General features: G+C 38.8%; 1 protein-coding gene across 1 annotated transcript in view; it reads left to right on the top strand.

Moving 5' to 3' along the window:
• Positions 1-25,084, top strand: part of atp2a3 (ATPase sarcoplasmic/endoplasmic reticulum Ca2+ transporting 3) — a 189,007-nt gene that overhangs the window by 92,329 nt on the left and 71,594 nt on the right. Inside the window, 2 exon segments of the mRNA XM_034178983.1 lie at positions 2,548-2,652; positions 5,148-5,286. Of these exon segments, the coding sequence (XP_034034874.1) occupies positions 2,548-2,652; positions 5,148-5,286 (244 nt within the window).

Genomic DNA, 25,084 nt, shown 5'->3' with positions numbered 1-25,084 from the left:
ATTTAATCACCATCAAATACATATGAAATTGCATTAAATCGGGAACGGGGTGAATCATATCACTATATGTATCGAATCACTGGTACTGTATCAAGGTGCGTATCGAATCATTGTCAGTGATCAAATTCACATGCTTAGCGTGCAGGACTTAAAGCACTTAATGGTTGGTTTGATATCTCTTAAATTCAGTGATTTTTATTTATTTATTTTGTTCATTTGTTTTTATACAATTTGGTTTGACGCTATAATCCTAAAATATAAAAAAGTAGTTCCCATAACATCCTCATCCAACTGTGTTTGTGTATATATATATATATATATAGAGGATTTATTTCATTCATTTAAAAGAAAAAACAGAAAAGCAAAATTAACAAAACATTACAAACCATTGAATGAAAAGGAGCAGTTTGGAAGAACAAGTCTTATATATTCTGCCCCTTTTTTACAATACAATCTTGCAAAGCATCATCAATCGACATCATTGCATTTCTATGACTTTGTCACATGTCACCAACTTCTTTCCTAATTTTAACCATTATTTAAAAGACTACATCCCTAATAGATTACATTTTAAACTTCAAACATTCTAAACGTTAACAGATTACATTTTTGGCTTTGTCACAGCCCACTGACTTATTTCATAGTTTCATACTTACGAAATATATCAAGTTTAATACGTTTTTTTAAATCATTTAAGCGACCTTGATTCTTTGATTTCTTTGTTGAGGTTGTTCCATAATTTTACACCATTCACTGCAATACTCTGTTCCTGAATCTTGGTTTTTTAAACACGTCTATGCCCTTCAAATTATAACTACTTTTTTCAAACATATTTTGAATGTTTATTGGTATAATATTGTTATTCGCTTGGTACATTATTTGTAGTAATTTCAAATCAACTAAATCGTGAAATTTAAGTACCCTATACTTAATAAACAATGGATTAGATGGATCTCTAAATTGACTGTTGCCAATCACTTTTAAAGCTCTTTTCTGCAAAATAAATAAAGGTTGTGTATAAGTTGTACATGTTGATCCCCAGATTTCTACACAATAAGTCAAATATGGAACAATCAATGAGTTGTACAATGTTAATAATCCATAACTATTCCATGGCTATTTAATGAATATTTAACTTTATGCAAAACAGCAATGGCTTTCGCTATCTTTCCTTTTATGTAATTTATGTGACTTCCATGTAAAATCTTCATCAATCATAACTCCTAAAAGTTTTGTTTCTTTTACCCTTTGAATGTCCATTCCTTCTATTTTTAATGACACATCATTTTTTTTAACTCTGTCATTAAACAATATGAAATTTGTTTTATTAAGATTAAGTGACAATCTGTTTAAATCAAACCAATATTTCACTTTTTATATTTCATATTTTTTTATATTTCATATATGCACGCATATAGTGGAGTGCCAGTGGATCTGGCGTCAAGCGCAGCTGTCCGCGCAGAAGAGCAGTATAGTCGTGGTCAGGAAAAGTTGCCTCCATCGCTGGTTCCTCCAGGTGATCAGCGAGAGGGTTTGGTCGCTCTCTTCGCTCCCAAGCACTGGGACGAGGGGCAGGAATGCAGTAGTTGTTCCACTCGAAAAGAACGGGGATGGCTCTTTTTTTTTTTAAAACAAACGGCACACCTGTGTGGTTAATGGTTGGATCCCATCAGCAGGCTGAGAACAGACTCCGTTCTTACTCATTACTACAAAATGATCCCTCCAAATATTTATGACCCATTTCCTTTGCTGCGCAGCATCTTTCGGCAAAGAGAGAAACTCAAAACGGAGTTGCACCACGCAGAAGCTGTACATTGGGATACACAGCAGTGATAGCTTGATGTGCTGTCCTCTCTCCTCTGGAAAGAAAACTTGGTCTTCCTCGATGTCTTGACATACACACACCCACAAAAATGGGAACAATGACAAAAATACTAGAAACTTTGTAAATTGATTAAAATTTTTGGATATCGAACAGAATCAAACACTGGCATCTGCCTCCGCCGTAACCAGAAGTAACACAGCAATCAGAGATTTGAACGGAAATACGTCACACAACTCCATGCATATAGTCCATAGGACCTGAACTACACACGCACGTATTTCAAATGTCAGTTTGCTGCTTGTTCTTTACATTCCCGTGTGTGTGTGTGTGTGTGTGTGTGTGTTTCCTCTGGAGGTTTGTGGTTGGTGTGCACTCTGCAGAGTTGCATGATCATGTGACATGTTTGCAGCTTGAACGTTATTTAGTGCTACAGTCCTAGTATGAGCCCTCGGGGCTGTTTCTCAGCCTGGCCGTTGTTCCGACTTGTTCGGATTTCAGCCAGACGTTTTTGCCCCAGCTCAGCGGTCAAAGGGTTTGTGCAGCTACTGTCTACACCCGCTGGGGCACTGCACCTCTCAAAACACCTGAGGAACATTGAAGTTTCTTCACCCTAACTTCCAACAGTATTTGGTGCATAAACATATTTTAATGAAAGCGTGAGGTTGTTTGCTGGACCTCCTGTGGGATGTTGTGCTGTAAATTGTCCCGTGTGTGTTGTTTAGGTGTTGGCTCTGTTTGAGGATGGCGAGGAGACGACCACTGCCTTTGTTGAGCCCATCGTTATTCTCCTCATCCTAATTGCCAATGCTGTTATCGGGGTCTGGCAGGTGAGATCAACTCTCTGTCCTGTTATCTGTGCAAAGTGCAAGTGCACGTGTTCTGTTTACATGTGCACAAAAGCCAACTTTATCAGAAAACACAGTAATATTGAGTGTAGAATGTCATTTATCTTGTTGCAGGATAAACAGACTGACTTTTAGGATGTTTCTACTCCCCTATTGCAGCTCAACTGTTACCTCACCTGAACACGTGCACGTCTAACGAGCACATTGATCTGTGCAATGAGTTTTTTTCATAAGGGCCAATGCAAATGTCACTTGGCACTCATTAGAGTGCATGGCTCATGTTTTTGTTGTGCCACCTTTTTTATGCAGATTTACTTTAAAAAATATTAGACCCAGTGTTTAAAATATTGGTAAATTTCGTCATTGATAAAATGTAGTTTTACAATGTCAGTGTCTTTTTAAAAAAGTCCTTGATGACATTTCTCTCCTTCTTGCCCAATTTTAAAGGTGTAGTCCCTTTTGGATTGTCTTTATTATTGGTATAAACAATTTAATCCAACTTTGAATCAGCAACCTTGGTGGGTATCGGTATCACGGTGCTGCCGAAATGTAACAGACATTTAGTTATAAGTGAAAGTGCCAGAAATCAATCAAATAAAAATTGAAGCTAAAATAAAATAGCTGCAGACATGACTAGTATAACAGAAAATCAGAGGTCACATTGAGAAGTTGCACTCAAGTCTGAACATATTTTGCTGGACAGGTAAAACAACACTCACACCAGTCTGTCATTTGTCAGCAGTAACATTACAATTACAACATTTTTACCGTGTTTGTCCGAAATGAGTCAGTGGGGAGACTAAAATTTTTTACTAACGTAAGTCAGAAATTCCAAGTTCCCAGTTTCCATCAAATGTAGCATGAACTTTGAACCTTATGTGTAACTCCTGTTTGCTTTTTCCTTCATATCATCTGTAAGGTCACAGGAGCAAATCCCCATACTTGCCAGGAATCCCTAAATTAGGGGAAACCCTGTTGTGTCTGATCTGCGGACGTTCATGCTGATTATACAGTCACAAATTGAGCTTTAATGGCGACGCGTAAGTGGAGCCGGTAAAAAGGAGCTTTACAGCGATACACTAGCGGAGCCGTAATTCAACTAGTTGGCATTTCCTTAGGCTAACTACTTAGCACAAGGCAGTGTTACCATAAGTGTTGTGCTAACACTTATGGTAACACACAGTGTATGATATTAGCCTTGGTTAATGTAGTGGATGATGCTATCCACAGTTAGCTTTAACATATACAGTCATGCTAACTGCACTTGATCTTTTCTTTAATACACGCAGTCAGTACTCAAACACATCTTGTTGGCATAACAATGTGAGACGTTGCAAGGGCCACAATGGCAAATCAACTAATTTTGGAGAAGTTCATCTCTGGCAAATAACTTTTACAGTAAACTGCATGTTTATTACAGTCAGATAACCTGTTTGCAGTGGGGGCACAGTTCCGCTAATGCTAATTAGCAAAGCTAACTTTTTTATTAGCATATTAGCTGTTCAGATAACTTTTGAAAACCATCAGCAGACCATTTAGCGTCCGCTAAATTTAGTTCTGCTAACATTTTTTTGCTGGCATAGTTCGTAAAGCCGTTCGTAATCCTTAAAATTATACATGTTAGTTCCTGTCTGTTTCGTGTTTTACAGCAGTCAGGCAGCTGTGAGGAGCTGAGCTCAACTCTTACCCAGCAGAAGGGGCCTGGCTGCTACACAGGAAAAAAAAAAGTCATTTACATTCAACATACAGTGCTCCAGATGTGTGGCAGGCAACATCAAAAGCAAAACAGTTTTCACTTAGGTTTTGATTTATAAACAAAACATTAACATCAACTCTGTCATTTTTACAAAGTGAAAATATCTACTAATGTGCAAATGCTGAACGTTTGAGCATTAACCCATACAGATGCCAAAAGGCATTATGGGAAAATGAGCCTCCTCTGATCACTGGTTGGATGGTTGGTTTATTTGTGAAAACCAACAAACAAGTTAATGAAACGTGTGTTGATTTTTACAAATAAATGTGTATATGTCATTTTTTTCCATTTGTTAAAAAAAGGCATTTGTAAAACTGAAAATTCTGTTTAAGTGTGTGATTCTGAAAAAAGTGATTGTGTGATCACTCCCATCCAGTAGAGGGTCAAAATGCATAATACACTGCCTGAGAGCTAGAGAGCACTTCCAAGTCTACCTGCTCCACTCACACCTGATTATTTAACTCTGTCTGGTGAGCACACCTGACAGTTAGTTGGTTGTTGGTGGAGAGTCAAGGTATGTGGTCGGGGACATGCGGTGCAGGCACCCACCAAGAGCGGTTCTATTCAGCCTTGCAACTGTCTGTGCTTGTAACATCCACGGTTTCCTCTTCCTGTGGTCTTCAGAGTCCTGACGCAACCACATGAAAAAACATCAGTCCTTTACTTACTGGATGATGAAGCTTAATGCTGTTTTTATCTGTTTGAAAAAATCTTTGAACAGGAGCGGAATGCAGAGAATGCCATTGAGGCTCTGAAAGAGTATGAGCCGGAGATGGGGAAGGTGTACCGCATGAATCGCAGGACGGTGCAGTGGATCAAAGCCAGAGATATCGTTCCTGGAGACATCGTGGAGGTGGCAGGTAACACAAAAAAATAAAGGCTTCCAGAGGACTGCTGCTGCCACCAACATTCACATAAACACAGACACATGCTTCCACAACTCTGACTGACCATCCAATGAGCCTGGAAGCACGTTTGGAATATCTGGAACTGGATTACATAATAGTTATTTCTCTGGATGTGTAGGTTCCAGTTCTGTGTAAGTGGCTGTGGTCACCTGTTGTATTTTAGGCCCAGTTTAGTTTTCCACAGCGTTCTCCTTCCCTCCACTTTCCATGCTCTCAGTCTCACCGCCTGGACACTGCTGGGTGTTTGTTAGCGCCCTCACACATATGCACACACGTTTCCCCTGTGCGGGCAGTTTTTCTAAAAATAACGTGTGTGTGTGTTTGTGTGTACGCTGGCATTAATGTGTGATTACAGGATGGTTTCACCATTGATGCTGCTTGGGTTGTCCGCATAATGCTCAGCGCTGAGTGGCGGTCCATTAGAGGAACCAGTCGTGGTTGTTGCCCAGTTGGGCTCGGATGGGTTCAGAAAGTTTAGATGAGTGTGTGGACGCCCCCACCCCCCCCGGTCCAGTATCAAGTAACACTTCAAAGTCCGATGTGTCTAGTTCAGTGCCGTAACTATGAGAAGGCAGTCGGCTTCAGACTTTGACACCAGGTGAGAACACGGCTAAATGTGATTCCACAAAAAGTGGTGCAGGCAGACTAATAGAAATTGAAGCAAACACTGGGAATCCATTGGGAATTTTGCCAAAGATGAACAAAATTAGTAACTTATCACTTTTAAAAAGTACGAGGTTTTATGCAGTGGTGTCAGATGAGCGGCCCAGAGGCCAGTAAAAGGTGATCAATTTTCCCACTGCACGTGAAACTGGAAAAGTTGAGCAGACTCGCTAAGTGTTACTCATTTTTGTGTGCTAAGTTCACACTGAACATCTGATGACACTGTTGCATTTTTTTTTAAATCTCTAAAGCACCCCAAACCTACAAAAACAGGTTCTTGAGCGCTTGCTTCTTCTGTTCCTGCTGCAGTCAACAGCAAGTGAAATGTGTAAAGCCACTACTGATCAATTACAAAAAAAATTACCAGAATGTGCTTGATAGTAAAAACACAGTAAGAACATGTTAAGGAGCTTCTTGTGGAAAAAGGTGGTTCTCTGTCTATTTGAAGAGTTTCAGTCAGGTTTTAGAATTCATCATAGTACAGAAACAGCATTAGTGAAGGTTACAAATTATCTTCTTATGGCCTCAGACAGTGGACTCATCTCTGTGCTTGTTCTGTTAGACCTCAGTGCTGCTTTTGATACTGTTGACCATAAAATTTTATTACAGAGATTAGAGCATGTCATAGGTATTAAAGGCACTGCACTGCGGTGGTTTGAATCATATTTATCTAATAGATTACAATTTGTTCATGTAAATGGGGAATCTTCTTCACAGACTAAGGTTAATTATGGAGTTCCACAAGGTTCTGTGCTAGGACCAATTTTATTCACTTTATACATGCTTCCCTTAGGCAGTATTATTAGACGGCATTGCTTAAATTTTCATTGTTATGCAGATGATACCCAGCTTTATCTATCCATGAAGCCAGAGGACACACACCAATTAGCTAAACTGCAGGATTGTCTTACAGACATAAAGACATGGATGACCTCTAATTTCTTGCTTTTAAACTCAGATAAAACTGAAGTTATTGTACTTGGCCCCACAAATCTTAGAAACATGGTGTCTAACCAGATCCTTACTCTGGATGGCATTACCCTGACCTCTAGTAATACTGTGAGAAATCTTGGAGTCATTTTTGATCAGGATATGTCATTCAAAGCGCATATTAAACAAATATGTAGGACTGCTTTTTTGCATTTACGCAATATCTCTAAAATTAGAAAGGTCTGGTCTAAGAGTGATGCTGAAAAACTAATTTATGCATTTATTTCCTCTAGGCTGGACTATTGTAATTCATTATCAGGTTGTCCTAAAAGTTCCCTGAAAAGCCTTCAGTTAATTCAAAATGCTGCAGCTAGAGTACTAATGGGGACTAGAAGGAGAGAGCATATCTCACCCATATTGGCCTCTCTTCATTGGCTTCCTGTTAATTCTAGAATAGAATTTAAAATTCTTCTTCTTACTTATAAGGTTTTGAATAATCAGGTCCCATCTTATCTTAGGGACCTCATAGTACCATATCACCCCAATAGAGCGCTTCGCTCTCAGACTGCAGGCTTACTTGTAGTTCCTAGGGTTTTTAAGAGTAGAATGGGAGGCAGAGCCTTCAGCTTTCAGGCTCCTCTCCTGTGGAACCAGCTCCCAATTCAGATCAGGGAGACAGACACCCTCTCTACTTTTAAGATTAGGCTTAAAACTTTCCTTTTTGCTAAAGCTTATAGTTAGGGCTGGATCAGGTGACCCTGAACCATCCCTTAGTTATGCTGCTATAGACGTAGACTGCTGGGGGGTTCCCATGATGCATTGAGTGTTTCTTTCTCTTTTTGCTCTGTATGCACCACTCTGCATTTAATCATTAGTGATTGATCTCTGCTCCCCTCCACAGCATGTCTTTTTCCTGGTTCTCTCCCTCAGCCCCAACCAGTCCCAGCAGAAGACTGCCCCTCCCTGAGCCTGGTTCTGCTGGAGGTTTCTTTTCTTCCTGTTAAAAGGGAGTTTTTCCTTCCCACTGTCGCCAAGTGCTTGCTCACAGGGGGTCGTTTTGACCGTTGGGGTTTTTACGTAATTATTGTATGGCCTTGCCTTAAAATATAAGGTGCCTTGGGGCAACTGTTTGTTGTGAACTACAAGTAAGCCTGCAGTCTGAGAGCGAAGCGCTCTATTGGGGTGATATGGTACTACGAGGTCCCTAAGATAAGATGGGACCTGATTATTCAAAACCTTACAAGTAAGAAGAAGAATTTTAAATTCTATTCTAGAATTAACAGGAAGCCAATGAAGAGAGGCCAATATGGGTGAGATATGCTCTCTCCTTCTAGTCCCCGTTAGTATTCTAGCTGCAGCATTTTGAATTAACTGAAGGCTTTTCAGGGAACGTTTAGGACAACCTGATAATAATGAATTACAATAGTCCAGCCTAGAGGAAATAAATGCATGAATTAGTTTTTCAGCATCACTCTGAGACAAGACCTTTCTGATTTTAGAGATATTGCGTAAATGCAAAAAAGCAGTCCTACATATTTGTTTAATATGCGCTTTGAATGACATATCCTGATCAAAAATGACTCCAAGATTTCTCACAGTATTACTAGAGATCAGGGTAATGCCATCCAGAGTAAGGATCTGGTTAGACACCATGTTTCTAAGATTTGTGGGGCCAAGTACAATAACTTCAGTTTTATCTGAGTTTAAAAGCAGGAAATTAGAGGTCATCCATGTCTTTATGTCTGTAAGACAATGCTGCAGTTTAGCTAATTGGTGTGTGTCCTCTGGCTTCATGGATAGATAAAGCTGGGTATCATTTGCGTAACAATGAAAATTTAAGCAATGCCGTCTAATAATACTGCCTAAGGGAAACATGTATAAAGTGAATAAAATTGGTCCTAGCACAGAACCTTGTGGAACTCCATAATTAACCTTAGTCTGTGAAGAAGATTCCCCATTTACATGAACAAATTGTAATCTATTAGATAAATATGATTCAAACCACTGTAGCACAGTGCCTTTAATACCTATGGCATGCTCTAATCTCTGTAATAAAATTTTATGGTCAACAGTATCAAAAGCAGCACTGAGGTCTAACAGAACAAGCACAGAGATGAGTCCACTGTCTGAGGCCAAAAGATCATTTGTAACCTTCACTAATCCTGTTTCTGTACTATGATGAATTCTAAACCCTGACTGAAACTCTTCAAATAGACCATTCCTTTGCAGATGATCAGTTAGCTGTTTTACAACTACCCTTTCAAGAATTTTTGAGAGAAAAGGAAGGTTGGAGATTGGCCTATAATTAGCTAAGGTAGCTGGGTCAAGTGATAGCTTTTTAAGTAATGGTTTAATTACTGCCACCTTAAAAGCCTGTGGTACATAGCCAACTAATAAAGATAGATTGATCATATTTAAGATTGAAGCATTAATTAATGGTAGGGCTTCCTTGAGCAGCCTGGTAGGAATGGGGTCTAATAGACATGTTGATGGTTTGGAGGAAGTAACTAATGAAAATAACTCAGACAGAACAATCTGAGAGAAAGAGTCTAACCAAATACCGGCATCACTGAAAGCAGCCAAAGATAACGATACATCTTTGGGATGGTTATGAGTAATTTTTTCTCTAATAGTTAAAATTTTATTAGCAAAGGAAGTCATGAAGTCATTACTAGTTAAAGTTAAAGGAATACTCGGCTCAATAGAGCTCTGACTCTTTGTCAGCCTGGCTACAGTGCTGAAAAGAAACCTGGGATTGTTCTTATTTTCTTCAATTAGTGATGAGTAGTAAGATGTCCTAGCTGTCCTAGAAGATCTTCTAAATTAGTGAGACGCCATTTTCCTCTCCAACTTATGGGTTATCTGCTTTAAGCTGCAAGTTTGTGAGTTATACCACGGAGTCAGGCACTTCTGATTTAAAGCTCTCTTTTTCAGAGGAGCTACAGCATCCAAAGTTGTCTTCAATGAGGATGTAAAACTATTGATGAGATACTCTATCTCCCTTACAGAGTTTAGGTAGCTACTCTGCACTGTGTTGGTATATGGCATTGGAGAACATAAAGAAGGAATCATATCCTTAAACCTAGTTACAACGCTTTCTGAAAGACTTCTAGTGTAATGAAACTTATTCCCCACTGCTGGGTAGTCCATCAGGGTAAATGTAAATGTTATTAAGAAATGATCAGACAGAAGGGAGTTTTCAGGGAATACTGTTAAGTCTTCAATTTCCATACCATAAGTCAGAACAAGATCTAAGATATGATTAAAGTGGTGGGTGGACTCATTTACATTTTGAGCAAAGCCAATTGAGTCTAATAATAGATTAAATGCAGTGTTGAGGCTGTCATTCTCAGCATCTGTGTGGATGTTAAAATGTCGATGTGGACAGCGTGCTACTTTGCACAATGTCTCCCAGTTCACCTTTCCACTTGGCCCAAGTTTAATTAAATCTAAGAATTAATTCTGCCGTGGAGTCTTATTTTTCAGCAGTTCGTGGAGTAACATCAGTTTTGTGTGTTCATGTCACAGACAGAGGGAATGCGTTGATATTTGCGCGTTCCGTAACTAGTGTCCACCCCACCCCAGCACATTCATGCATGCACAAACAGTCAAATGCGGACAAGCCCACGCTGATGGCACGCACTCAAACCACTGTTCATCCCCCCCCACGATACTGTCAACATCAACAGTTACCAAGACAACCCTCTCGACCCTGTCTGACGCTGAGCATCATCAGGGGTTGAGGTTTCAGGGATCAAATGTGAAAATTCATCCAACATTTTATGACCCCCCCCCCTTAACACACTAGGGCACGTCTGCATCCTTAACCAGAGTTTTGCCGTTGTCAGGTTTACGTGAAAACAAATGTGCTCATTTTGCTGGAGGTTGGTGAAACATAGCTTGTGATAAGTATTATTCATTTTTGGGGTAGATGTGGATAAATGAATGGATCCACAGTGGGCAGGGATGAGCACCACAGCTCGCATGGGCCGGGAACTGAACCAGTGTTGTTAGAGGATGTGATCAGTGTCTTAAACTGTGAGGATGCCCCAGATCCAGGACCATTTAAAATGTTTCTCCAACACAGCTTGTTGGGGCATGTTGAGCCTTGGTGATGTGACACAGTTCTAACATTACATGAGAGTATGAATCCACCTGAGCTGTATTTTATACACTTTTTAAATCTGATTTGACTAGTCAAGCACACTGGTAAAAACTTCCCCAGATGTTTTAAGTTGATTAGGAAGAAACCTGAAACAGACCATACTCAGTGGGGTGACATCTGCTGTGGCTATACTAACAAGTAAAACAGAAATGTTAGAACATGCAGTAACAGAATTGCAACAACCATATGTAGCCAAAACACAAAAGACCTTGTTCACTCACTCACTCACTCACTCACTCACTGTGCACTCTATAGTAAGCACTCAATACTGCAATCGGCAGAGATTGCAAACACTTAAGAATCATTGAATATTTGTGTCATATCTGATATATTGTGGCTCAGCTCAAATCAGTGTTTTTAAAATCTTAAAACCCATTGAAAACTTCTATTTGTATACTTTGACTATGATAAATGGTATAATTCTAGCCTTTTTCTAAAGGATTGTTTTTAGTTATCAAAGAAAACATGGTTTTCAAACCTAACAGTGGTTTGTGAGGTTTAAAGATGCATCTGTCAAAACAGATAATACATCATGGAAATAAAGGAAAAACAAATGTGTTGTAGGAATTTATATATAGACTATATATAGATTACCTTGTAGAGGTTTTAGGCACTCTAGAATTTGAAATTTTTAAAACTAAATGTAATATCAGTGTGCCAACTGAAAATTAAATTTGACATCTTCCATTATTGATATCTCAAGATAAATGTGATAGTTCTTATTTTACAAAAGAAGCTAGCCATTTGTCATACTACAAACTGCATTTTGTAATTTGGTAGATAAATCATTAAATTGTTATATGTGTACTGTATGATGCTTGACAACACAAATATGGTTGCAGATAAACACTCAAAGATAAATTGATGCACAAAACTTATTAAATTCAAATGATTTTTTTTTCATCCAAAAGAAATGATAAAACTTTGAAGGTAAAATGTATGTCTTCCTGTAGGTTTTTAGTATTTTTAAAAAAGATGGAAGCATGTTAAATTTATGAAAATTCTGCATAGTATTATAAATGAGACATTTGAAATTTGTCAAACTGCACTACACTATAAATTACGGGTGCGATGACTAATCTTAATAGCCGACTATGAATAGCTACCATGAAAGACCCGTCTGAACACCACTGCATCAGTGGAGCTGAGGTGGACATTGTGGACTATTACAAGTACCTGGCTGTCTACATAGACAAGAAACTGGACTGGACGGTAACACAGATGCTGTGTCTAAGAAAGGTCAGAGCGGTCTGTACTTCCTCAGGAGGATCAGATCTTTCAATGTCTGCAAAACTATGTTGTAGATGTTTTTAGCAGTCAGTGGTCTCCAGCATTATCTTCTGTGCTGTCATGTGCTGAGGCAGCAGGCTGAAGGCAGCTGACATGAACAGACTCAACAAGCTCATCAGGAAAGCTGGCTCTGTCCTGGAGGTTGAGCTGGAGTCTGTGGAGGAGATGTCAGAGAGGAGGATGCTGAGGAAACTGCTCAGCATCCTGGGCAACACCTCCCACCTCCTGCACGCCACACTGACATCCTATCAGAGCACCTTCAGCCAAAGACAGACCACCGTGGTGCACCACCAAACGCCTCAGGAGGTCTTTCCTACTTGTGGCGGTCAGGCTGTATAGCGCCTCCCCTCCTTCTACTGTTCAGTACATAATTGAACAGAGTTAGTCAGCCACTCAGAGTTATGTGCAATATTGTTGAACATCTTGTGCAAATAGCTTTAAAAAAGCGTTGTTTACTGTTACTGTTTCGGTACTTTGGAAAAATAATTTCCTTCTGGATGAATAAAGTTGATTTCATTCTTAATCTGACATCCAACTAGTAAACTATTTATTAGTTGACTAGTCCAAAGATATTTATTAAGTTGATTTAACTGTTAAAGAATATTCCTGCTGCAGCTGCCACTGCTCCCTTCACTCAGTGAAGAAAGTGTGTGAACCTCGGCAGGTGAATTAATCAACTCAAACGGGTCGTCTATACCTAGTAAATGAATGCAGGTATTGTTTTCATGATAATGCTGTTTTTGTATTTGTGATTTTGTGCTTATTTGTTAAAATAAATGTCACATTTGAGTCTCACCATCATGAAGATTTGAAATTGGCTTAATTCATTCAACGTCAAGTTTAGTTGCTGACTTGTCCACAACTAATAGTACTGACTAGTCAACTAATGATTTTCATTAGTTGTCCCAACCCTACTATAAATGGAGTGGTGTTATAGTCTATGTGCATTCTAATTTATGTTATTTGGTTTAATAATAATTTAATATTTTAATTTAATATTAAGCACAGCTTGGACACAGCAAGGACGGTCGCATTCCTCCCCTCCCCTCTCCTCTCCTCCTTTCTATCTCTGCTCCGACCTTCAAAGTCCCAGCATCACCAGACTGTGAATTCTTCAAATGATGATTTGGATTAACTATGGAATTGATCAGCTGGTCTCTCAACGCCATTAACATCAATTGTTTTCAACAAGGAGATCAGGGTTTGGGGACCCTGCGTGCCCTGATGGAACCTACCCAGTGGACTTTGCTCTCGACAGCTGAGAGAATGGAGTGTGACATGTGGCTCCACTCTCTGTGGAAGACGAGGATTCATTCGTATTTGCTTTTATGGTGGGAGGTTTGGTGCTGATTGGTTTGTGCGCTGCCCTGACCCACAGGAATATTAGCAAGACGGCTGCTTCCAGAATTTTGTCCCCTCATCAGTCCGTCATAATTAATGAGTTGGGCAATGCTGTGTAATCTCAGACTGCATGAACTCTTGAACTCAAACGCAAAATGGATTCAATCTCGGAGCAGATCACTGCTTTGCAAAGGAATTGTACTGCTGAGGACCAGAGAATATTCTTCATAAATTTGGACTCTCAACGGTCAGGGGTGCAATAAATAGAATTCTGTATCTCTCCGCCAAACATCAACATGGCAGCCTTATCGGCTCCTGAAGGCCAAATTCCCTGCTCTTCACCCAGAAGGATCTACAGCCTTGGTGAAGGAATTCACCCCCCCTTCTCATCTACCCCCGCCCCCCCCCCCAGCCTGCTGTTGCCTAGCAACATCAGACTTTACACACACACGGACAGAAATTGAAATTTAACTCATCTGCACATGACGCATGTCTCCCTCCCTCCATCCCTATTACCCCCCCCCCCCCCCCCCGTGTCTCTCCACTCCCCCCACCCTGGCTTCCTCCTTGCCACCTCGAAGGCGGTGCAGTTTTTACTGCTGCAGCCTTCAACCCCCAGGCTGGGCGGCACGGGCCCCTCCTGCTGCGGCCTTCACCCACTTTGTCTCAATTCAGAAGATGGACTACTTCAAGTTCAGTGCACATAAACAATGTCAAATGTATATGTGTTGTCTTTAATTTTGATGTGTGCCATTATTACGGTAAACAAGTAATAATTGTGGATAAATTGCTATATCTTGTCTGAGGTAATTGGAGTGTAAACATACTTGCCCTTTTTTGGGATCAATAAAGTTTTCTGAAGTCTAACTGGGTTGTTGAATTGGGTTTGACAGTGACCAGTTTTGTCTATTTGACTCCTTTGCGTTTTACAAGTATTTTTTTTCCTTTTCTTTTATTATTGTTTATGCACCAATAACAGCAGCTCAAATTTCTTGTATGTGAGAACTTACTTGGCAATAAATTTGATTCTGATTCTGATTAGGGTATACTGTATGAATGGGGAAGCCTTAATTTATTTTATTAGCTTTTCTTCATACTCTTCTGCACCTGGATCCTGTTTATTATGCATTCACTCCATGATTCTCCTGTAGTTGTGTGGAAGGCGTGAATATATTTCCTAAATAATTTCCAGGCTTGCTCTGAGCCTGTCTCAATGACCGTGGTGGTTGAAGTGAGCTTTCCGTTTGGAATGCTTTTACCGTCAAAAAGTTTACTTTGTAAATGGTATGACTGTGTTACCCTGCAGCCTGGCACATTTTTAAAAAATGTACACAGTCATATTTTCAGTCCAGTCTGACACGGGCTTGTTGCTAAGCAATTTAAAACAAAAGTAAACACTTGAGATAAGTGATGCACCAACACATTAGTAAGAGCGTGACAGGGATTCGGAAGCACATGTAACCTGTCTGACACAAACATAATGGGATATGATGACAAAGAAAATGAGTATTTTCCTTTCCTCTGTTGACTTTCTCAGGTGATCCTGTACTAGCCAGAGGTTGTTCCATGGGAACCCATTACTAGGGGGTAAAATAAACTGTATGGAGGTATTGGAAAAGGACATGGTTGACCATAAGTGCCCTCATGTATTCACTCGAGTTTCCACCACCGCTGCCCGCCTGCCTTCTTGTAGGTACATGGCCGGCAATCCCAGCCACAGTTATGACACAGTTGTGATTTGCGCCTCCGCTGGAACTTTCCTCGGTTTTTAAATGGAGTCAGTCCAGTGGTCAGGTTTTTGAGGAACTCCAAGAGGGTTTTACACTGGACCAACAGAGATGGAAACCTGCAACGCGCTGTTCCAGGGAACGAGCCATGGTTATTCTGCTAGTGAATGAGGGACTCTTTGCCAGGATGTTATGCAAGACATTCTGATTTAGTTTGGAGTCCAGCTTCACCAAATGGAAGGAGCACTGCGGCTGCCTGAAAACCAGCTGATTTCCACATTTGTCTCCATCAAGGAGCCACGTGAGGTTTTCCAAAATTGATCACGTGTGCATAAGTAGGATGGTGTCATTTTTCCATCCATAATAAGTCAAATTACTGTCAGTAATATGCAAATACGTTTGCTGCTGTTTAAAAAAAAAAAAAAAAAAAAAAAAAAAAAAATTTCATGTTCAAATCCCAAATAATGGAAAACTAACTGAAAAGCTGACTTAATCTAAAATGTGCTCACACAAAGCTAATACATATAAAGGTAATGGAATATATGGGTGATTCTTAGACTACGGGCACTTATGTCCTTTGATCATATTGTATGAAAAACAGAAAAAAGGGGAAATTTCACACTTTAATAGTTATCTTTACAATGAAAGTGTGTTAAGAAATTTGTTCTAGTAGTCTATGATGACTTTTTCACCTTTTTTTAGCATCATTATATACAAATATTGCCGTTTTGTGCTTGTCCCACACCCAGACTTTTGATCTTCAATGATAAAAATGAATGCCAAGGAAACGTTTTTTCTAATGTTTTAAAATATCTCTGAATAAAATATCAGTAAAATAATTAAAACATAATTGGGGTATTCAATGTCATACAACTGTTGTGATTTTTTTAAACAAAATGTAGTTGTCCCACACTATTGCCGTAATTTCCACCACAACACTCTAATGTCCCTTTAAACAGTTTGTATGAAAGATTGTTTGGGTAGTTTCTATGGAGATAAACAGTGACATCAGAGCACATGTATATAGCGCCAAATCACAACAAACAGTTGCCCCAAGGTGCTTTATATTGTAAGGCAATGGTGTGGTGGAAATTACATTTACAAGGCCAATAGTGCCCGTAGTTAAACAATCACCCATAAATTGTAAAACTAATTATAAAGGTAACTGAAGGGACAACTGAATGTACAACCCCTGGCAAAAATTATGGAATCACCGACCTCTGAGGATGTTCATTCAGTTGTTTAATTTTGTAGAAAAAAGCAGATCACAGACATGACACAAAACTAAAGTCATTTCAAATGGCAACTTTCTGGCTTTAAGAAACATTATAAGAATCAGGAAAAAAAATTGTGGCAGTCAGTAACGGTTACTTTTTTAGACCAAGCAGAGGGGAAAAAAAATATGGAATCACTCAATTCTGAGGAAATAATTATGGAATCATGATAAACAAAAGAACGCTCCAACACATCACTAGTATTTTGTTGCACCACCTCTGGCTTTTATAACAGCTTGCAGTCTCTGAGGCATGGACTTAATGAGTGACAAATACTCTTCATCAATCTGGCTCCAACTTTCTCTGATTGCTGTTGCCAGATCAGCTTTGCAGGTTGGATCCTTGTCATGGACCATTTTCTTCAACTTCCACCAAAGATTTTCAATTGGATTGAGATCCGGACTATTTGCAGGCCATGACAGTGACCCTATGTGTCTTTTTGCAAGGAATGTTTTTGCTCTATGGCAAGATGCATTATCATCTTGAAAAATTATTTCATCATCCCCAAACATCCTTTCAATTGATGGGATAAGAAAAGTGTCCAAAATATCAATGTAAACTTGTGCATTTATTGATGATGTAATGACAGCCATCTCCCCAGTGCCTTTACCTGACATGCAGCCCCATATCATCAATGACTGGAAATTTACATGTTCTCTTCAGGCAGTCATCTTTATAAATCTCACTGGAACGGCACCAAACAAAAGTTCCAGCATCTTCACCTTGCCCAATGCAGATTTGAGATTCATCACTGAATATGACTTTCATCCAGTCATCCACAGTCCACGATTGCTTTTCCTTAGCCCATTGTAACCTTGTTTTTTTCTGTTTAGGTGTTAATGATGGCTTTCATTTTGCTTTTCTGTATGTAAATCCCATTTCCTTTAGGCGGTTTCTTACAGTTCGATTACAGACGTTGACTCCAGTTTCCTCCCATTCGTTCCTCATTTGTTTTGTTGTGCATTTTCGATTTTTGAGACATATTGCTTTAAGTTTTCTGTCTTGACGCTTTGATGTCTTCCTTGGACTACCAGTATGTTTGCCTTTAACAACCTTCCCATGATGTTTGTATTTGTTCCAGAGTTTAGACACAGCTGACTGTGAACAACCAACATCTTTTGCAACATTGCGTGATGATTTACCCTCTTTTAAGAGTTTGATAATCCTCTCCTTTGTTTCAATTGACATCTCTCGTGTTGGAGCCATGATTCATGTCAGTCCACTTGGTGCAACAGCTCTCCAAGGTGTGATCACTCCTTTTTAGATGCAGACTAATGAGCAGATCTGATTTGATGCAGGTGTTAGTTTTGGGGATGAAAATTTACAGGGTGATTCCATAATTTTTTCCTCAGAATTGAGTGATTCCATATTTTTTTTTCCCTCTGCTTGGTCTAAAAAAAAGTAACCGTTACTGACTGCCACAATTTTTTTTCTTGATTTCTTATAGTGTTTCTTAAAGCCAGAAAGTTGCCATTTGAAATGACTTTAGTTTTGTGTCATGTCTGTGATCTGCTTTTTTCTACAAAATTAAACAACTGAAAGAACATCCTCCGAGGCCGGTGATTCCATAATTATTGCCAGGGGTTGTAATATTACCTGAATATACCGCTAATAAAATAAAATATAGTTTTATAAGATTGATTAAAAGTGAAATCAACAGAATATAAAGAAAGCTGCACATAAAGCTCAGATATAATCTATAAGTCTAGCTGAATATGTAGCTAACAGAACAAGGTAACTGAAAAGCTAATTTAATCTAAAACTGAATCTAAGACTAACAGAAGTGAAAGGTAACTGAAAACCTATTTTTTTTTTTTTCTTCAATTTCCATCTTTATGAAGACACAGGGAACAGTAAAAATAAACAAAGGCAACAACCAAAAACAGCAAACTGCCAGACCAGAGACAACGAAGTGGTATGAACATACAACTGACGACATCTATATCAAATTTACACAGAAACTTTTATCCATGAGCAATAATCTAGCATTGAGCCAGGAAAGGTCCCCATATTGCAGCATATCTGTGTTGTCTGTCCGTATTGTCCAGGCGAAGACATTCCATCTGTATCGCTGAGACCATTTCTCTAAGCCAGTGTTCAAAACTTGGAGGGTTGGTGGATTTCCAGGTCATCAGGATAAGTTTTTTTTGGCAACTACCATTCCGAGTTGTAATGCTGACCATAAATCAGTTGTGCATCCCAACCTGTTAGAAGAACATCCGAATATTGCAATATGGTGATCTGGTTTAATATCTCTGGAATAACATTTAGAAAACCAATTAAAACTTGCAGACCAAAACCCAAATACTCTGGGGCAAAACCAAAACAGATGTGCTAGTGTTCCTTCAACAGAAGGACATTTATCACATTGAGAAGATACATTGGGAAACATTTTGCTTAGTTTTGTCTTTGAATACTATAATCTGTGAATTATTTTGTATTGGATAAGTCTATAGTGACTGTTAATGGAACAGGAGTGAACCTCTTGACATGGCTTCATCCCATAGTTCATATGGTACTTCTGAATTGAGATCTTTAGCCCAGGATACACGCAGATGTTCAGTGGAAACATGAATGATAAAACTATCAACAAACCTGGAAATCAAATGTATAGAGTTGGGACAAAGCCTTAGATTCTCATAAAATGCATGTGTGTCTGGAATAAATTAAAAGTCTTTAAATGTTTGTTTCATATAGTGCCTAATTTGTAGATAGTGAAAGAAATGCAAATTTGGAATATTATACTTATGATGTAGTTGGGTAAATGAGAGAAAATGACCATCTATATACCGATCGGCAAAAGAAGAAATGCCACTCTCTCTCCAAATGTTGAATGCAGCATCCATCTGCCCAGGTTTAAAGAGAGAATTGTTGCAAATCTGAGCATAGATACAGTCTTTAGGGAGTTGATTTCCCATTTTAATCTGATGCAAGATATGCACAGAATTTCTCAAAACAAAGTTTTGCTGGTTCAAATTTTCCAGTGTGACACTTGAAAATAAAAGTGTATGTAGTGAAATGTTATCAGTCTCGGGAGCCTCAAGTTGTAACCAAGAGGGGACGGCACCTCGCCCCTCAGTTGATAGAGCTCCCTTGTTTCCAATAGGTGAGGGCCCTGGAGTTGGCGGCTCAATAATAATGTTTAAAGATTGGGAGACCAAGGCCTCCTTTATCCGTTGATTTATAGAGATGAGCCTTAGATATTCTATGAGATTTAAATCCCCAGACAAAAGGCAGGATAATAGTCCAATTTTTTTTAAAAAAGGATGCACTAAGATAAATGGGCAAGTTCTGAAACAAGTATAAGAATCTTGGTAGAGTAACCATTTTAATTGCATTGTCTCTTCCTATCATAGTTAGTGGTAAGATTCTCCAGGCCTCAATATTACTTTTAAGCTTTTCGATTGAATCAGAAAAATTTGCCTTAAATAGATTCTTGGGATCTTTAGTTAATTTTAACCCCAGGTAAATGAAATGATGACTTACTACGCTAAAAGGACTGAAAACTTAATTTAATCGAATGTTTACCGAATATAAAGCTAATTAGCGATACAACTGTGCTAATTTAAGCATAACTGAACATATGCTAAAGCAAACTGAAATGCTAAGTGACCATTAAATCTAGCTGAATAAGTGAATCTGAATCTAACCAAATCTAAAGAAAATAAATAATTGAATCTAAAAGGTTGAATTGTGATAATTTATAAAAAAAAATTCTGCATAGTATTATAAATAAGCTTTTGAAATTTGACAAAGTGCACTATAGGGCAGACCGGGGTAATTCCATACCCTACTCTTATAAATTTGAATATTTTAACCATGTGGAAGCAGAATCAATTCAAACTCATTCTAGCAAACAATCAATACCTACTAAACAAAAACATAAATGAACTACACGTTTGCACATGCACATAATATTTATTCATTAAAATTATAAAGATCTCAAAATTTGGAACGGGGCAATTACATACCCTATTAACGTTAACAGTAAAACATTCAACAATGTTAGAAATTCAGTCATATATCTTTTAGTCAATCTTGAAATTTAAACTTTAAGGAAACAACTTGCTAAACCCATTTTAGTTTCACATTCCAAAAGAATGTCAAAACATATATTAAAAGATAGATAAAATAGTAATTTAAAAAGACAAAATTCACATTTTTTTTTATCATTAAATATATGTGTGAGTAATCCCATATCAATTAATGTATTCCTAAGAAATTAAGTGTTTCCTAACAACACATTATCTCTGGGCTAATTCCACACCCAGGGGTAGGGATTTACCCCATTCAGTGTTGAGTATATGTCAAATCATTTTACAGCTGAGTCAACATATAATATCTATTTTTACATTATTACATCCTTTATTTTGAAAACATATCAATTCTATACAATTATTTGAGTTTATAAAACATACTTACCAAAATGCAAGCTTGGATGGTGTAGATTTGGACCCTAAAAATATGGATTGTTTTTTGTTGTCTGCTTATCTGTCATATTTTTGGCCAGACAGGTTCAAAGGTCACCAGCCAGTCAGAAGCCTTGTTATAAAATATACCTGAAATATAACTTTCTCCACTCCAATACTATAGACCCATAAGCAGGAGAAAATAAATCTGGTTATGGAATTGCCCCGGGTATGGAATTACCCCGGTCTGCCCTACTACAAATATGGTGGCGTTTCATCCGCAAGCTAAGAGACAACTATACAATAAATAATATAAAGCTATTGGAGCCTAGATGTGACGGAAAAGGTAATTGAATCTGTAACTGTAAAGCTATCTTAAAGCCAGGTGTTTATGGTTTGGAGGCAGAAAAACCTTTCTATTTAAAAACCTGTTTTATCAAATGTTAATTTGATGCTTCTGTTACAAGTCTGTAAATAAAATTTTTGAATAAGTTCTCATTTCAAAAACTTATGTACGATCAAAAAGTGGTAACATTGTATTGGCCCACCCTGTATAATGCACATTTGAACATAAAAAAATCTATTATTTTACACAAAAAGTAATTATATTTTGTGCAGGTATTCCTTGGAATGATATATCACATGGTGAACTTAAGCTCGCCAATACGTTGTGAAATATGAATACAAACCATCATATGATTGATACAGTATGATTGAGAGAAAATTATTATATTTTGCAAATGGATACCTTTTTTTTCACAAAAACGATGAAAAATATACACACAATAATAACTTTAAACAGCAGTGTACAGGTAAGATGAATGTACAGCTAATGATCGGTGATATGTGCAGTTAATAGAGCATAGGCCAAACTGTAATGTAATGTGCATGTATAGCTCATGAAAATTAAGATTGCGTTGACGCAGTTCTTTTGGTATTTATTTTATTTGTTTTTGCAGAGATGGGCTTTCCGATCTAAATTTCCTGACGTAATTGACACATAAATGACTGAAAAAATATATACATCATGAATGATATTCATGTTTTGCGACTTAAATTTTGCAAGACCCACGTCCACCTGTTGTGGAATATTTTATTCACAGTTTGCAGCAAAATCATTGACGGTTCTCGGATATGTCCACCGTTTGCATGAATTTTTGTTAACAGTTTGCGGATAATTCACGATTTTCAGCAGATTCACATTTTGGGGAGTGCGCATGCTAGTCTTCTCTTCTCAGGGGGCAATTTTAACATCAAAAAATGTTTAATAGATGTTTATAGGTTTATTCGTTTAGCCTTTTAGATTAACTTTACGTTGCACGAGAATGAAAGTGAAAGATTACTAGTGAGAAAGAGAGACAACTGTCCTAATTTCAGTGACTGATTGGCATTTTACTGATTACATCCACCAAGGATGTAATAAAATCACTGTCTTTTAGCAGGATTATGTCAAAACTACTGCATGGATTTTAATAAAATTTTCACCACAGATAGATATTCCATCATGGAGACGGTGATCCAGATCAGGATTTCAATTTGTATCTTCACTTTGTCAAATTTTGATGATTACGTCAAAACTACTTAATGGATTTTCACCACACATTGGTGTTAGGCCTTGGAAGACTCCATTAAATTTTGGAGGTGATCCAGATTCTGGATCAGGATTTCACTTTGGAGACTTTTAAGGATGACGTCAAAACTACTTCACGGATACGACATCACAATGTAAAACCAAGATCAAGAAGACACTATTTTGTTTCAGCGTGTGAATTAAATATCACATTACATCTTCATCAGTCGGACCGTTCTGGATCAGCATGCAGTTACTGCAGCGTGTTGTGGAATCTGGATCTAAATAAAGTCCAGGTCACTATGTGAAATGTTTTGAGTCCTAGTCAACCTTTTGTCACACGTCAGAAATCTCCAATGGGTCTTGTTAGCGATTGTACTCTGTTGGTCCTGGACTCTGGTCTTCATTGCTCTGCTATATTTCAGACCAGGGGCGTTGGACTGGGGGGGTAAAGGGTACTATGTACCCAGGGCCCAGAGCATGGGAGGGGGCCCACAAAAAACTGGCATTAAATACATTTTTGTGTTGCATGTTATTAATGTCCATACAATTCATGTTGTAAAAGAATATAATTAGAATGAATGTATAAATGTTGCAAAACAAAATTCTGCTCTAACAATAATATTGAAAGATCTCTGAGGGCCCTTCCACCCCTGCACAGTTTTACAATGGTTTAGTCCAGAGGCACAAGTGGCACGCTGCCACACACACACACACACCCCAACCGGGATCTGACAGCATGAGGAGAGGTTTTTAGGCTGAAATAAGACATGTCTTTACTAAAAAAAAAAAAAAATCAAAGTCCGGATTTCAAAAAAGAAGAGAAAAAGAAAACTAAATGAGGGAAAACAGCTGCTAACCAAATTCTTTGAGAAGAGAGGTGAGCTTGAAAACTGTCTTAACGTGCACACAGGAAACTTGCTAATATCAGCACTGAGGACATATAAACTTAACAGTTTAACAGGGAAGACACAATAAACCCACGTCGGTTTAGGTGGTAAAATAACTAAACAAGCACCCGCAGCTCTGCTCATCTCCCCCCACGGGACACACAGTCCACGTGAGGGAGGGGGACACGGAGCGGGTCAGGAGCGGGACAGGAGCGGGACAGCTTACTTCTGCTGCAAGAAAATCAAATGTCTTGACTCAGTCTCCCCTGACTTTCCACTGGTTGTTTGCACATTTATGGCAAATTAATTACCCAAATGCTAAAAATAACTGTGTGCATTTAGCGCTGTCCCTTTCATTATATATGCACAGATTTGGAAAAGTCTGTTTTATTACAATGACAGAAAAAAACATGCATTATCCTGCCTGGCTTCTGTGGGTTATAATATTGCGGTATTGTATCACTTCCTGTTCCGGAGCACAGCGGTGTTTTTCTGTATCTGTTAGCTGTTTAATCTGCGCAGTTAGATTGATCTAGTTATCTAGATTACGATTTGTTTCCCAGTGTAATCTTTACGTGCCTTAACTAAAGCACTCCTTCTGCTGAATCACCTCTAAATTATTTACACATTATTCACTTTGTGTGTTTTAGGACTCCGCTAGCTTAGCGTAGCTACTAGCTCTTAGCCGGTTTAGCATGGCGGCTTCTCCTGTCTCTCCTGCACTTTTCTGCTCTGGGTGTGAAATGTTTAGTTATTCCTCGGCCTCCTTTAGCAGTAATGGTACTTGTAATAAGTGTAGCTTATTCGTAGCTTTGGAGGCCAGGCTGGGCGAATTGGAGACTCGGCTCCGCACCGTGGAAAATTCTACAGCTAGCCAGGCCCCTGTAGTCGGTGCGGACCAAGGTAGCTTAGCCGCCGTTAGTTACCCCCTGGCAGATCCCGAGCAGCCGGGAAAGCAGGCTGACTGGGTGACTGTGAGGAGGAAGCGTAGTCCTAAACAGAAGCCCCGTGTACACCGCCAACCCGTTCACATTTCTAATCATTTTTCCCCACTCGACGACACACCCGCCGAGGATCAAACTCTGGTTATTGGCAACTCTGTTTTGAGAAATGTGAAGTTAGCGACACCAGCAACCATAGTCAATTGTCTTCCGGGGGCCAGAGCAGGCGACATTGAGGGAAATTTGAAACTGCTGGCTAAGGCTAAGCGTAAATTTGGTAAGATTGTAATTCACGTCGGCAGTAATGACACCCGGTTACGCCAATCGGAGGTCACTAAAATTAACATTAAATCGGTGTGTAACTTTGCAAAAACAATGTCGGACTCTGTAGTTTTCTCTGGGCCCCTCCCCAATCGGACCGGGAGTGACATGTTTAGCCGCATGTTCTCCTTGAATTGCTGGCTGTCTGAGTGGTGTCCAAAAAATGAGGTGGGCTTCATAGATAATGGCAAAGCTTCTGGGGAAAACCTGTCTTGTTAGGAGAGACGGC

The sequence above is a fragment of the Thalassophryne amazonica genome, chromosome 9, assembly GCF_902500255.1.
Source record: "Thalassophryne amazonica chromosome 9, fThaAma1.1, whole genome shotgun sequence".
Taxonomy (NCBI): Eukaryota; Metazoa; Chordata; class Actinopteri; order Batrachoidiformes; family Batrachoididae; genus Thalassophryne; species Thalassophryne amazonica.
The sequence above is the reverse complement of the archived record's forward strand: the minus strand, read 5'-3'. Positions and strand labels throughout refer to the sequence as shown.